This window comes from Ambystoma mexicanum, chromosome 6q (genome assembly GCF_040938575.1).
Source record: "Ambystoma mexicanum isolate Mex_15411 chromosome 6q, UKY_AmexF1_1, whole genome shotgun sequence".
Lineage (NCBI taxonomy): Eukaryota > Metazoa > Chordata > Amphibia > Caudata > Ambystomatidae > Ambystoma > Ambystoma mexicanum.
In genome coordinates this window covers 1,588,374,846-1,588,390,811 of record NC_090937.1, presented here as the reverse complement: position 1 = coordinate 1,588,390,811, position 15,966 = coordinate 1,588,374,846, and the positions used below count along the sequence as shown (strand labels likewise).

Below are 15,966 nucleotides of genomic sequence, written 5' to 3'. Positions count from 1 at the left end.
AATATCGGGTGTTCGTTTCCTCGCCTCCCTATATGTCCATGCATCTGAGAAAGTTCTAGGTGCCCGAACTCTGACTTCAGGAGCCAGGCCGCCAAGTTCAGGGTTTGCGGGCATGGGTGACGAGTCTCCCACTTGTCCTGAGATAGGATGTTGCATGGGCAAAGCAGTTTCATTGGAGGAGATAGGAACCAGGGTTGGCGGGCCCACCAAAATCATGGTGACTGGTTCCTGGTGCATCTTGTGCACAATCTTGTTGAGTAGAGGAGTCGGGGGGGGGGGGGGGGGGGGGGGCGGTGGAATAGCGTAAAATTTCTTCGACCATGCTATCCAGAGACCGTTCCCCTTGGATCGGTTCTAGGGTACCTGGAGGCGTAATCTTGGAATGGAGCGTTCTCCAGAGTTGCGAACAAGTCAATCTCTGGTAAGCCCCATTGTGCAAAAACGTTGGACACGAGGTCTGCGTGCAGTCCCCATTCGTACTCTACGGCCAGTGGGAATTCTTGGCTGAGCACGTCAACCAGAAGAATGAGTTTCCCTGGAATGTGTTGGGACAACAGGAACATCCTGTGTTTGAGAACCCACTTCCAAATGTTCTGGGACAGCTTGGATAGCCATGGAGAGTGTGCCCCCTTGCTGGTTCAAGAAAGTACATGGCCGTGGTGACGATCAGGACTGTCTTCCCGTTACAGTCCGAAAGGCTTTCAGTGCTTTGAATACGGCCAACAGCTCCAACAGATTTATGTGGTTAGATGCCATTTCTGGAGATCACGATGTGCGACGTCTGCTGAAGCAGGTCAGGTCCCCCCTCCCCCCCGCTCCCCCCCCTCGAGATGAGTCCATCTTCCCATTGTCTGCTGGCCCGACACCACTGGCTGTTGAGCCACTCTTGCATAGAACGCATACGCGCGTGAGGAACTAGGTAAATGCAGGACATCATTACACAGTCGCATGGCTTTGCGTACGTCTTTTCTCGATGTAGAATCCCAGGCCGATTAAGAGGCCCATCGTCTTTTGAGTGTTCAACAGGCATGTTCCGTAGGAATCACCTGTTATGGGCCAGTCGTCGAGGTAAGGGTAAACTGGAATGGATTCTCTGCGCAAGTGTTCTGCTGCCACCGCCAGTACCTTCGTAAACACCTTTGGCGCTGTTTCCTGAACCATACTGGTTGTGAGGGGAGCGATATTGCCCACGAAAGGAACGAGACCCGCCACCTCTCTTGGGGTGGGGTGGGGGTGGGGGTGGTGGTCGTCGGACTTTGGCTAATCTGGTTCAAGGACAAAGGTCTCGTGTTCCTTCTTTCCTGTCAAGGGCCTCATCAACGGCCTTGCCGAACAAGTTTGTTTCATTCAAAACAAGGAACCAAAAGAGGTACCCACGCTGGTGACAGTCCTAAATTCTGTCAATTTAAGTTAAATCTCCATGTTAATACAAGGTGTATGCTTTCAAAGAAAGTCACAAGAGCAAAACAACAAAAGAAAAGGTCCTAGGAGTACATACAATACATTTATTATACTAAACACATTTTTGGAATTTCAGAATGCTTTTTACACAAGTTTAAAAGACATAACAAAATATGAGAAAAAGACATAACATTCATCGTGTGTACATCAGTTCGCCAAAAGCGGTATATTCATCAGAAAAACAGATTGGATATTTTTCCGAAACCCAATTAATAAAAAGGGGGGCCCAACAGGAGACCAATTCCAGGTCTGGACTGGATATAACCAGGGTGTATAAAAAATTACCCCGATTTGGACAGAGCAAAATCATTCGATCAATTTAGGTCATATGGTTGTCTTGCCATATAATTAACTGCCCTAGTGAAGTAAGAGAAAGAAATGGATGGGTATAATATCAGGTTGAGAGCAGTATCAAAGAGTAAGGGTCGGAGAGGGACAGTCCAGTAGTCAATTAGCCGGACAAGTGCCCAAATCTATGGGCTAAAATTGTAGCACAACCTAAGCAACCATGGTTGCTAAGATATAGATATAGATATATATATATATATATATATATACACACACACACACACACACAAATAGGTGTGCCCCGGTGTGCGCGCGTGGGCAGGGGCAATAGACATTCAAAACAAGGAACCAAAAGTTACCCAAGCTGGTGACAGTCCTAAATTCTGTCAATTTGGTTTCTTCAATCAGCTTCTTTATCAAGGACGCCTGGGTTTCAGGCTTAAACCTGTAGTTCCTCAACCAGGCGTGCCGTTTTAGTATGGTACCCTGGGCTAAAGACCTGCCTGCTGTTTCAGCAGCTTCCAAAGTATTTAAGAATATTATGGTTCACCTGCTTGCCCTCAAGATACGATTACAAGCAGACTAGCCCACACCGTTTCAGGGACCTCTTGAAGGCCCTCTTGCAGTGGGTTCCTTTGGACGTCTGCATAGCTAGCCAGGTGGTGTTGGCTGTGTGTGTAGAGAATTCTGCAGCAGCCATAACCCTTTTCCAGAGTGTGTACAACTTTATGCATTCTTTATCAGGCAGTGTTTCACCTGTAGACAGGGGGACACCCTCCCTTTTACCAGGGAATCCGGAGTGGCATGAAAGGGGGTCAGTAGGAGGAGGACGAAACGGCTTCTCTACTCTGGGATTAACCGCCCTGGTCTGAGCTGGTTATTAACAACGAAGGGGCCAGACATGTCTCAATAGACTTCAATAATGGAACGGCTTTTCCTTTAGTATGTCTTCAACAAAATCCAAATCCAGCACAGCCTCCTGTGTGGCGATTTGGAAATATTCTGCTGCCTTCTTAAAATCGCGTTAAATGCCATTTGATCCTCAACAGGCGAGGCCTGACGAACTAGTGGGGTAGGAGGGTGTTAGGGAGAATTCTAAAAAATATGCTAATTCACCCCACCTTAGAGATCCCCAGACTCTTTGCTGGATTTTCAGGACTTGATTTTCTTTAACCTGGAGAATGTGACCCTTTTTCCCCACTCTCTCATGTATTTTAATGTGATTTTATACACTCTTGGGTTATGGAGTCTAACCAACTCCATAGGCATCATCTTACAATTGTGTCACAAAGCACCTTCAGTGCAGTGCCACAGGGACGTCTTCCAGATCTCCCAAGGTTTAAATACCTTCTCTGGGATCAACTACTGTTTCCCAGAGCAGTTAAGTGAAATTGACTTTACTTAGCATTGTACTTGCTAGCTCCAGCACACCCCATTTTATATAGAGTGCTGGAGGAGTTACTTCGTATGCCGTGTGTGTAAATGCTCATGTAAAAAAATGTTAAGTTACCCTTTCCTCAATTGACTGACTGGTGGCAGTGGTTTCATTTTGATCTACCTGGGTTTGCATTTACCACGACCGTTTGCGGACCCGGTAACGCCAACCGTGGGAGCCATCTTTTTCAAAATGGCGACCAGCCATCTTTGCTAAAATGGTGCCCGGTCTTTTTTCGCCAGGTCTTTGTGGAAAGGTCCTTCTCTGCGTGCCAAACAAAGTGTGGTCTCTTTATTCATTTTGCCTTTGGCGGGGTTTCTGAGAGTAACCCGCCTCTGGCTCCAGAGTGTCTGGGGTAGGCAGGGGTAGGCAGGAAGTGAGGGAGGTACCCGAAATTCCCTGTGCTTAGTCTCCTAGGAGACCCAAATGCACTCTGTGGTGATTGGCTGGCTGACTGTCCGACAAGGACAGCCACCCTGCTGGGTGAGTGACAGCTAAGCTGGATTGAATAGGAAAGAACTGAATAAAAGGAATCTTTTGGCTTGGAAGGCGGAGTCGACCACTGGACGAAGGAACAGAAGAAGTTTGAAGAGGACGCCTGCTGAAACTCCTGGACCGTTGGTTTGCCTGGTGAAGCCCTGCTGCAGTGACTACTTGCAAAGTTCACATCGACAGAAATCCTGCAAGGACGACTTCTCCCTTTGGTGGGACCAATCAACTCCCAAGTAAGCCACCTGGACACCCATCTCAGAGCTGGTTGAATTTCCTCAGAGTTGCTGCAGGAAACCGTAGAGCCAGGGAGAGGGACACAATATTGTGTGCGTGGCTTGTAAGCTGGCCTAAAGCTTTTGGAAGATCCTCCAGACTCCCACGAAGCAGGACTGACCAAGCCTGACCCCCCCCACACCCCTCTGTCGAGTGCGGGACCTCAAATGGGAGTAAAGTCCACCTCGACAGCCAGGAACTGCGCTTATTGCCATTTGCTGTACCACAAGGAGCGGAAACACGAAACAGTCGATGAAAGTAAAGTTTGCCGGTTGCCAGTTTTGACTGTCAGTGCAGGAGTCCCCCGACGTTCTCCTTGTACCCATAACTGAGGACCAGGAACAGTGAGCTCTGCAAAGCTGCACAGGAACAGAAGTCTTCAGCTGCATCTTTTCTGCTTTACCAAGCTACTGTCAAACAAGTCTAAGAGAACTTACCGCTTACTGTGGAAGTGCTTGTAACTTCCACAACTCAAGTCTAATCAGCTTGTGGCCCTACATTTGATTCTTTTTTATCAAAGACTCCCAAGAACTTGTGCAAACACATTTGATTACCTGAAGTGCTGCATCCATTGACTTTGGCTTAGCCTATTTGAATTGAATGTCTCTTCCAAGTGCTATCTGAAAGTATTTGCCCTGCTTATGAATATTTGTAATTTGTGTTTTAATAACCTTTGCCTTTTACCAACTTTTAAGAGTGTTCTGAATGCCAACAGATGTCCACAGCACCCTTGTTACTGAAGTCACCCGTGGGTGTAGGTTGTGTCTGTGGGCCATACCAAAAGGGCCTTGTCTGATCCAGAAACTAGAGTGTACAGTATTGAAGTATATTTGTGTTACTACTCTATTGCTCCCTTCTGAAGACTTTATAACTGACTGATAAATTATGAATTGTTTATGCAAGAAACCTTGAGTGTAAGTACCTGAAACTGAATCTTTGTTTAACACCACTACTGCTCACATGTCACCTCTTGAGATAAGCCTGGCTGCTCAACACTACCAAAACTGTAGTACAAGCTTATACCAAAGAGTTGGGTTGCCTATACCTGTAGTCCTAGTTGCTTTCACCCAGAGGGTACTGCATTCAAACTTTGCCTAACCGAGGGGAATCCATACACAAGGTGTCCGGGGTGGGGGACGCCCAAGGTTATCAACCGGATGGTTGTCTTCCCAACCTTCCATGGCATCAGCAGGATCATCAGTATGGTCCCCAAAAGGATAATCATCCTGTACGTATGTTGCCACAGGAACCTCATTAGTGAGGTCAAAAAACATGCCCCTCATGAAGCGAATCAAAAGGTACTCTGAAACTTAGCCATAGGCCCAAGGGAACTCCTCACGAGGCCTCTTTAGAGCAAACCTTTGAGAATTCAACAAACTTCTCCAGTCTGTTCATGCACCCTCAAACTTCTCTCTGTTCCATGATTATGAACCAGAGGAGTCCAGGGGAGGAAAGGGGTATTCCTGATGCTTTTCCTCTCTAGAGCGTCGAGATTCTTTCCCCTTAAGTCTTGGATAGAGCTAAAGGGCTCTCAGAGTAATCCTTGCGAGGCTCTGGGTGTTGCGACTTGTCTTTAGACGCGTCTTTTGGCCGTTCCTTCAGTTTAGATGTCTCTTTCAACTGTTCCTTATGTTTCACCACCGAGGCAATCCTCACGATACTAATCGCTGATGCTCGGGGTTACTAGGAGGTGCGACGGTTGAGCTAGTGGCTGCGCAGTGGATCGGTCCCAACAGGGCTCTAAGCGGTGTCAGCGCTTACTTCTGAGGCGTCTCGATAGTGCTTGAGCCCTTACTTTTGGACTGCCCGGACACATGCCGCTGTCGCAGGGAGGGCTGCCGATTATAAAGATCAGCGGGCACCGCTGAAGTATCCGACATGCCCGTTGGCACTTTGGAACGCTTCAACTGGACCGCCGAAGCAGAACTGTGGGTTGTGTGCTTTGTGTGGGAATCGGGCGAGTCCCTGTCGCCGGGATGCATCGTCACCATAGCAGGACTCTTGTTGTGCCAATCGTGGCCGGGGTCGGACGCTGCGGATCGAGAACTCTCCGCCGTAAGGTCAATGGCCTCTTATAGTGGAGCCTTGGTCATCGCAAGCCTTTTCATCAGTCGGCGGCTGTGGAGGCTTGGGAATTGCTTTCAGCTTGCAAAATACCATAGGTCACCCACTGCTTCAAACAGCGCTCCTTGACAGTCTTGGGACGTAGGAGTTTACAGGCCGCACAGGACACCACGGTGTGATAGATTGGAAGACACTTTTTGCACTTACGGTGCTGGTCTTTCCACGGAAATGTTGCCTTGAAGCAAAGAAAATCTAAATGGAGTCCTGTCCATATCGCAGGATTGCGATAGCGACGACGAAACCAAGGGAACAAAGAGGGGGAAAGGAAAGGCATTCTTGAAAAGAATGAATACCCCGACCCCACTCTCCCTACTGTAGAGGCCGTCCAGAAGGCCCGGCCACATGGTCAGCAGCACCAACAGGATAAACAGCCGTCGAAATTCCGTCGTCGGCAGTCTTCGGCAGTGGCACAGGAATCAACCGTCAAAAGGAGTGACAATGGGAATAAACGACCGAAGGTCGAGAAATATAACAATGTTTTATGAAGCGCTGCATGAGTGACCAGATAGCTGGGCGGAAAAAACAATCTGAGGGACCTCAATGCGTGAGGGATTTTGGGTACACTACACGTCACGTTGGGGATAGCGTTACAGGCATGCCCATGTCGACGTCCCCTTTCGATTCTCGAAAGACAAGATGCAATACTCTGCGGTTACCACTGGATGTTGGACTACATTCAGTTATTCAAAGACATGCATTACTTACCGTAATAGCATTTGACGATTGTATCTGTGCATATAGTCCGACATCTAGTGGTAATCGCAGAGTATTGCATCTCGTCTTTCAAGGATCAAGGGGGACGTCGACACGGGCGAGCCTGTAACACTATCCCCAACGTACCAAGTAGGTCCCCCCCTCCCAGATTGTATTTTTTCTGCCATGAGGGAGCCTTATGACTATCGTGAGTGAGTACAGAAGATGGAAGTAGTAAGATGTTCCTTCCATCCGAGCGGGGAGGAAAGGTGAGCGCATGTGAATCTAAGCAGATACAATCATCAGAAATGCTATTATGGTAAGTAATACATGTCTTCTGATGAATCTGTGTTAGGGAGAATTCTCAGAAATGTGCCAATTCTCTCTACCTTATCCAGCAACTTTGCTGGATTTTGGAGACTTGATTTTTTTTTTTTTTTTTTACCTGGAGAGCGCGAGACCCCTTTTCCCACTCTCTCATGTTTTTAATGTGATTTTTTATCTGTTTCTTTTGGTTGCAACGTCTGACAAACTCCATAGGCATAATTGTTTACATTGTGGCACAAGGAAGTCTTCCATTTCCCTGAAGTTTAAATACCTTCTCTGGGATAAACTACTGTTTCCCAGAGCAATGAAGTGAAATTGACTTGACTTACATTTGTAACTTTTTAGACCCAGAACACACTCTTACTATAGGGTGCTGGAGGGGTTACCCAGTATCCCCTTTAGCCCATCGACTTTGGCCTACCTATTGCATTAGACCAACTCATCTGGTGAACTCAAACTATTTGCACTTTTTATGAACAACTCGACTATTCGTTTTATTAACTTTTGCCTTTTTGCTCCTCCCTCAAAGTAGTTTGAACGCCTCAGAACCAGATAGTGTCAAGTACTGTAGAATATTTGTGTGATATCAATTGCCTCCTTTTAGTGAAGGTTTTCTAACTGACTGTGTAATAAATGTAGAATTGTTTTACCAAGAAACAAGAGTATAAGCGTCTATCTGAATACGTGTGATCGTAGACATCTGTGTAACATTACAGCTCACATTACAGCTCCAAATAAGCCTGGCTGCTCAGCTCGCTACCAAAATCTGTGTGGTAGACTTGTACCAAAGTTTGGGTTTGCTTACACCTGTAGTTGTGTATAGTGGTCCCAGAGGGTACTGCATACAAACTTTGCCTAACAAACGCCCACCATTTAACTTCCCATTCTTTAATCGTCTTAGGACACAAGAGCTGGCAGGACCGAACAGGACACCTTGTGGTGATCGAGGGAGACACTTACCTCCGGTGCGTGTCCTTCCAGGGGTAAAAAAAAAGTCACCGCCTTGTATGGTCATGTGGGACCAGGCAAATCAGTTATAGGAGGTGATGGACCATTGCGTGATAAATCCACTTGCACTCTACGGGCCGTCATGCAGATTAAAGCGTATAGGTTAGGACATGGGGAATCCAAAACAAAGCAAAAACAGAATGAGGCTAGGCCTTAAGCAGTTAAGGCTCGAGACTACTGCCTTTCCCTTTCAACTCCGTCCTACACTCCTACTCCTGTTCTCGCATCAACTACACAGAAAACACTGGAGGCGAGCCCCAATCGGGGAGGATGTGTCAAGCCGTGCTACCACTAAGCTACCACCAAGTCGCTAGGAGCCGCTTCAGACAGCACCTTTGCAAGGCGGGTCCGAAGAATGGACTGCCCGTCTCGTTTTTACTTGGCGTCACAGATAATCGCGGTCCACTATTGGTAGATAAATTGTCACCACACCGACCACGGCGGTCCCCGTGTCCCCACCAAGCGACCAGCTGTCAGACAGAACCAGGTTAAATCTGGTAAACCTTTACAAGACGAATCCACCTGCAATTTACAGCTTGGTTGTGATCAAGGAGAAAAACATCAGAACAAATGAGCGTAATTGCCAATAGCGAAAGCAGTATATCGGGACAAAACCTGCTTGGCCTTGTGCACGTAACTCGGCACACAGAACACCTTACTTGGACACCAATTACTTGTGCTGTACGGCGGCCCCCTCTGTGCCAACTCAATAGCAGGCAGGCAAGGTGTCTGCCACGGCTTTCCAGCTCTCCCACTTCCCCAAACTACACTTTTCCTCCAAGTCAAATTAGCTTACCTTCTCTGGAGCCGACAGTGGAGCCTGAGCCAGAGCCTGGAGCGGAAGCAGTTTTAGCCACTGCCTCCTCACACCACCTCGCCTCAGATTGCTGAATAAAATGCTAGAGGAAAACTCCGAGAGTGACGAGTGTCATGCCGCACAGCATGCGTTAGAAGGCAGAACCCAGCCGCCGCTTCTGTCACCAAATCTACTTTGCATTTACCTTCATTTTTGACTGTATTGAAATACATGGAGGAAAGCATACTTCAACAAAAGAAGTAAAATAAGATTCCCAGTCAGACAAAAAGAATGAGTGAGTGGTAAAAAGTACCACTCAAATTAACAAGGGGGGGGGGGGGTCCTGGGAGTTTCTGGTGGTACTCTTGTTCAGAGGAGAATTGCCTATCATTTCGGTGCTGGACTGCCCCAGGGCAGGACAAAGACCGATATGTTTGGGATATTTCTTCTCTGTGAAAGACAGTGAGCTAAAGACTCTGGGTAAGTCTCTCATAACCAGGACTAATGTCTGGCAGAGGGACTCCCAGGACCCCCTTTGTTAATTTGCATAAAAAAGTACCACTCATACAGGAGAATAAATAAAACAAATCCCAGAGTGCAGCAACAAGTGCTGGAGGTATCTCAGGTTAAAAGGGAATTTAAAATGTCGAGTTGGAAAAGCTTTCAAACCGCATTTAAAGCATCTACAATAGGGCTTTACCCACAACACAAATCCCCAACTAACATGGAAACCTCCAGAAAGAAACAAGGAGACTTTTCACTCACATGATTATATTTTATTTAAAAGGCGCCCATGCACAAGTGTTTCAAAGCGTGATGAGACGGGGGGGGGGGGGGGGGGTGCGGGGGGGGGGGTTGTAGGACGAGAAGTGCAGGACAAAGGTAACAAATAAGTGCAGCCAACAATGCTAGAGGAAAGCTCCAAGAGTCATGTCGCACAGCCATACATTAACCAAATCCATATTAACGACCATGTCAACTGTAGACCAGCAACTGTCATTCCCAGCAAAACTACGACCTCACAAAAACCAGCCGTCAGGGAGACATCTCGAATAAAAGGGATCGACCCTGCTGTCAGTGTGGCAAGAAAGACAGGCCGAGCCACAGTACAACAATCAGATTTCAGAGAGCAAAATGACAATGTGGCCAAAGTCCTGGAGGTTACTGTCAATTTTAAAATCAATTTTCTATATTTGGGACATGCATTGTTTTGCCCAGTCAGGTCCATCTGCCGAAAAACATGCATCCTTGTCTTCATGAGTACTGGATATAACGCTGCCTGAAAAACCATCCGCAAAATAACTGAACCCTATGGAGGCCGTTCTTTCTTCAGCTGGCTTCTCTTGTGGAACAGCCTCCCCCGCTGCTCTTGATCTTGAGCAGGACCTCCTCAAATTCCAGAAGCTCCTAAAGACTTTCCTATTCACCACCTCCTTCCCTTCTCTGCTAATCTCACCGTCATTGTTGACCAGGGCACTTACGTGTCCTCAGGATCCTGGCCTTCCACACCCAATCACCTCAGCAACTCCCTCACAGCACTTGCCTCAGCATCGACCCGCCTTCATCCTGTAGGCTTGCACTTAACTTCCCTAATGCGGCTCCACGCCTCATAGCGCTTACACTAGGCACTTGCATATGCTGCTCACCCACGAGCATGGACACTCTAGTGCCTATCCTCACTCCCCTCTTCTCCCTGCACTAGCATGTTCTAAATACACACAAACAGGTAGGTCTTTATCAATACCATGTTCCCTCCTTGTGCCCTGTGGGCTCTTTGAAACAATTGATAAGCACCTTACAAATACACAGTAAATAAAATACATCCTTACTGGACTATCACAGCCACAAAGGTGAACCGTTTCATCACATCCACACAAGCACAAAATTACCATCATAGTCCTCTTAAGATCTTCCTCTGGGACTCGGCCGGCGCAAAACAGGTCTCTGTCGGCAAAGTACTGGGTGGCCACGTCCCCAATGGGAAGTTTGGACAAGACCACCTTTGCACCAGATTTGAAGATTCGCTCCAACTTGTCATACAAAATGTCCCATTCTGCATCAACGATTGCCTGGTAGTCCTGAGAAGAAAAAGTAATATCTTTATCGTGGTGCACATCTCAATCCCAAACACTATATCCATTGTTGAGCATGACTTATGTTCACCACATAAAACTGTAAAATAGTACTCGGAGATCGAAGTGCATCCTCAGTTACCACCTGCTATTTAATTTCCGCTAGAAGACGCATGCTAGTGCCATAAGGTGATTATGTGCCTATATTTAGGATACATTTTTCTGACTGGTGTCAACCCCAGAACCTTTTGCTTTGACTTGGTAACTATTTCACCTTTTCCCTAGGTGAAGGGTAATCTTTCCTCCCCCTCTAGTTTTACTCTTAATGGGTGACCGTTTTAGGTCTCTCCATGATGTATGGTTACAGTTATAGTTTTCAACAGCTATTAGGCTTAGGCTGGGTTGCCCCTTTAGGCTCCCCTGTTAAATTACTCTATCATGTACTTGGGTGACCTAGTCAAGAGGGATTTTCAACCCCTTTACATTTTGTATAGGTGAACCAGCACACACCCACCTTTTGTGAAGTGCTGGGGGATACAAAGAACCCCCTTTCTAACATAACTGCAAGTTTACTTCAATGGCTGGTTGCAGTTTAAGGAACAAGTTACTTACCTGTAACTATTGTTCTCCAGCATGGGTCTGGGATGGAGTCACATGCTCATGAATTCCCCGTCGGGCCGAGAATCCTCAGTAAAAGAAGACAGCTTCACTTACAAATGGTCTTCCTCCTTTAAATCAATCACTGAGCCTATCTCCAAATACAAAAGCATTTGGAGGCGAACCAACTTATCTCGCCAATCCGGTTTCACAGCACTGAAACAGCTTTAATTGACCTCAAAACACAAATCGACGAGTTGAAGGATAAAGGTAAAACAGCTATGCTGTTCCTCCTCGACCTATCGGCAGCCTTTGACCTGGTGGACCATGCAGTATTATGCAAACACCTAGCGTCAGCTGCCTATTTCTTGAGGGAAGCTATGGCCTGGGTTCAATCCTTCCAAGCGAATAGTACGAGTTCTCTCCCCTCAGCCTCAGCAGACCCAATCCACATTACCTGTGGAGTTCCACAAGGTTCCTGTGTTTCTCCAACAATGTATAACATTTTTAATAAGCCACTCTTCGACAAACTTGATGTATATGTGACACCTAGCCCAACTACGCTGATAACACCCAGATCCTTACACCCCTCTCGGGCAACTTTGTTGAGGACATAGCCTTAACAAACAAGATATACCGCCTCATTCAGGCATGGATGGCCTCACACGGCCTCTGCCTAAATGACAAAATGGAGATCCTGATCCCAGGTTCCGACTCCAACCTCAAAAAACGTAGCCCTAGCTACGCTGCTTTTAACATTGACGGTAATGTTATCAAAGTAGTCACTGAGGTAAAAACACCTTGACTCCACATTATCACTCAAACAAGCTCCATGGCCTCCTCTACAGCTTATACCTATAAATTGATTAATTTATCAAAAACTAATTTATCCCAAATTTATTGCATTACGCTTGCAAATGCACTTATGTCTAAGCTCGATTACTGTAATGCCCATTATGCAGGCGCTAACAAAAATATCTTAAATAAAATGCAACTACTGCAAAACAATGTCCCAAGAGCAGCTCTCAACATACCCTGCAGAGAGCATATCTCCAACATCAGGAAAGACAACCACTGGCTAAATATTAGTGACAGAATATTCCTTAAAACAGTATCGCTTACATTAAAAGGACTTCATGCGGAGCCCCCGTATATCTCCGCTAGCTTATCCAAAAAACGTCTACTCACCACACCAGAGGCTCTAATGACCTATGCCTTAGAACTTATAAACTTCTACCCATCACTCAATGACATATTGACCCTGACCTCTTGTATGACCGTTACATATGTACCTTTATATTCTACCTTTCCTCTGCTTCCTGTAGATTTGTAATGTATGTATGAGAATGCATTACTTACCGTAAAAGCATTTCTGATGGTTGTATCTGCTTAGATTCACATGCTGTGCATAGGTCCGACATCCAGTGGTCACTGCGGAGTATTGCATCTTGTTTTTCGTAGTCGAAAAGGGGACGTCGACAAGGCGTGTCTGAAACACTATCGCTGCAACTAAGCTCTAAATATTCTTGTAACTGCCGCACCCTGCTACCTGAGGGTTTGGTGCACATTATCAAATAAATAATTGAAACAAACTGAGCTGTGGGTCACACTGCCCAGCCAATGCATGTCCTCTCCCCAAACCCCTCCTCTGGAAGCCATCTTGAGATTTGGTTTGCACTTAAAGTGGCAGTATGACCAAGAACAGCCGCAGAGGGGATGGCGGGACTGGCCGTGTGTGAATCCATGCCAGACCCATGGTGGAGAACAATAGTTACAGGTAAGTAACATGTTCCTTCTCCAGCATGGGGTCCAGCATGGATTCAGATGCTCATGAATAAAGATTACATAGCAGTACAACATTACACAACCACGGGAGGTGGCAAGGCTCAACAGACGCAATTACTCTTGCCTCCGGAACAGGCTCACCTTCACGCGAACAGGTTGCATAGCACTGCCTGGCCACACCTGGAATCTGTCAATGCAGGAGAATCTTATCAAAGTGTGCATGGACCTACATGTAGCAGCCTTGCAGACGTCCAGCCGTCATTGCAGCGATCGCTCTGGTGGAATGGGCTCTTGGACGGCCGGGCAGCCGTCGGTTTGCCAACCAATGTGTGCAATACAGCCGGAGAGCCACCTGCATAACGGAAGCTTTGGACAAGGCCTTCCCATGGTTCACAGGACCAAAGTTCACCAATAGTTGAGACGTCTTAACACAAGCAGCACCAAAGGTTTGAGGTAGAAATCCGGAGGAACGTTTGGCATGAAAGAGCGGTGCGTCGTGAAAAGTCAGATAAGGCATTTTGTAGGATCTCACCCACCTTCCTGGCAGAGACGATGGCCACGAGGAAAGCAGTTTTCCACGAGCGGGACCTGATGCATAGGCTCGAAGGTGTCCCCCCCTGAGCCTCGTCAGTACCACGTTGACCGCCCACACCAGGGCAGGAGCCCTCACCAGCGGGAAAGATTGAAACCGTCCTTTGAGGAAGTCCTTGACGAGACGGTGGGTCCAAAGCGAAGACCGACCTGGTGTAGAGGGAGATAGCCGCCAGATGCACCTTGACAGACGCATGCGCCAGCCCCGCCTTGGCCAAGGACAATTACGGATGTCGGCAGGGCCATGACCCTCATGGTTCTGTGACCGGCACCACGTAGCGAAATGCTTGCACTTGTGCCCGTAGCACAAGAGTCGATGACGCTCTAGCCCTGGCAAGGACTTCCCTGCAGTCGCCGGTAACTTGTACCCTCAGAACCCCAAAGCTGAAGGAGCCGAGCCTTTAGCGACCCTGGGTAGTGATGCAGAATTGCACCTCCTTCCCTGCTGAGCAGATCTGTGAACACTGGCAGCTTGACCGGAGGCAACATAGACAGGCTGAGAAGGTCTAGGTACCAAATCTGCCTCTGCCACGCAACAAGTGTCATCATGCATCGGCACCGTTTGAGTTGATTGATGATTCAGCAGGAGAGGCAATGGAGGAAACGCGTACTCCCCAGATCCGTCAGTAGGCTGACTGTCCTCCCCGTATGGTCGGCTTGCGATCTCTCTTGATCCGACCTGGATGAGCCAGTCGTCCAGTAAGTGTAGATTTTGATCCCTTGCAGTCGCAGATGGGCCGCCACTGGGGCCAGGCACTTGAAGACTCTGGGCGCCAACTTCAGCCAGAATGGAAGGGCTTTGAATGGGTAATGCTTCCCCTGAACGAAGTGCAGAAACTCAGTGTTTGTTGTAAATGGGGATGTGGAAGTATGCATCCTCCAGATCCAACAACAGAAAGTCTCGCTCTTGTAGCTGTCAGAGTACGTGTTGAGTGACCATTCGGAACTTCTGGGACTTTATACATTTGTTTAGTCGTCATAGATCGAGAATGTGCCTCCAGCCCCTGGTCTTCTTTCGCATGAGGAGAGAACTTGATTAAACTCCGGAGTCGCTTTGGAACTAGCTCCATCGCCCCTTTCTTTAGCATGGCCGGAACCTCCAGCAGCAGCTGAGGGACGTGGTTGTCCTGCCGGGCCACCAGTGGTATTTGGGGACATTGGAACTCTAGAGTGCATCCGTGGGAGAGTGTCCAGCACCCAACGGTCAGTGGAGATGGTCTTCCACACCCTGACAAAAAGTTCACCAGCCAGCTTCCCACCGGGGTGCATGGGTAGGGGCCCGACATCCTGGCAGGTTCATTCTTGCTTGGAGGTAGACGGGTGCCTTGGAGTCCCTGTCGATGACGGCGTCGTCCTCGGAAGGTGTTGGAGCGGCCCCTGCTGGTTTCTTGAGCTGAGGAGCATGAGGGTTGGCGGTAAGAAGAGGAGCCCCCACCGAAACCCTTCGAAGATCAGGGAGACTTGCCTCCCGAGGACCAAAAGGACGGCCATCGCTGCTGTAGCGTGCCCAGGGCACATGCCGTCTGTCTTCCTTGATGGCTTGTAGAGGCTACTCCACAGCCTTCCCGAAAAGTTGGTCTCTGTCAAAGGGCATGTCCAAAACCCTTGTCTGGATCTCCTGTCGAAAGTTGGTGGCCTTGAGCCAGCCACGGCTGCGAAGGCAAACGCCATTGCCCATTTGGCGGAAACCCACGTCTGCGTGGTCCGACGCCACCTCGCCCTCCTGTAGACTCTCCAACGCCTCTGACCTCTTATCGTCAGAGAGGAAGCATGTACCACAGCTCCCGGTCATAGCGCGCCAAGATAGAGAGGGCGTTGGCGGCCTTGATGGTCGTCGCTGCAGCGTACATAACTCGCTTTCCCATTGCATCAATTTCTTCTCGTCAGGAGGGGTAAACGCTGCCGAAGACGTAGAGCCCGACTACTACTTGGCCGCTGCAGAAACCACTGGGTCCAGCGACTGCAGGGCCCACAAGCACTTGGTGCGGAGTCCAGCACCCTGTACTTCTCCAATCGGTCCCTCT

At 48.1% G+C, this 15,966-nt stretch overlaps 1 protein-coding gene across 1 annotated transcript in view; it reads right to left on the bottom strand.

The window, feature by feature from the left end:
• The window catches only part of CCT7 (chaperonin containing TCP1 subunit 7), a 144,787-nt gene that overhangs the window by 42,921 nt on the left and 85,900 nt on the right, over window positions 1–15,966 (bottom strand). Inside the window, exon 8 of the mRNA XM_069632310.1 lies at window positions 10,787–10,975. Within this exon, the coding sequence (XP_069488411.1) occupies window positions 10,787–10,975 (189 nt within the window). The remainder of the gene's footprint in view (window positions 1–10,786; window positions 10,976–15,966) is intronic.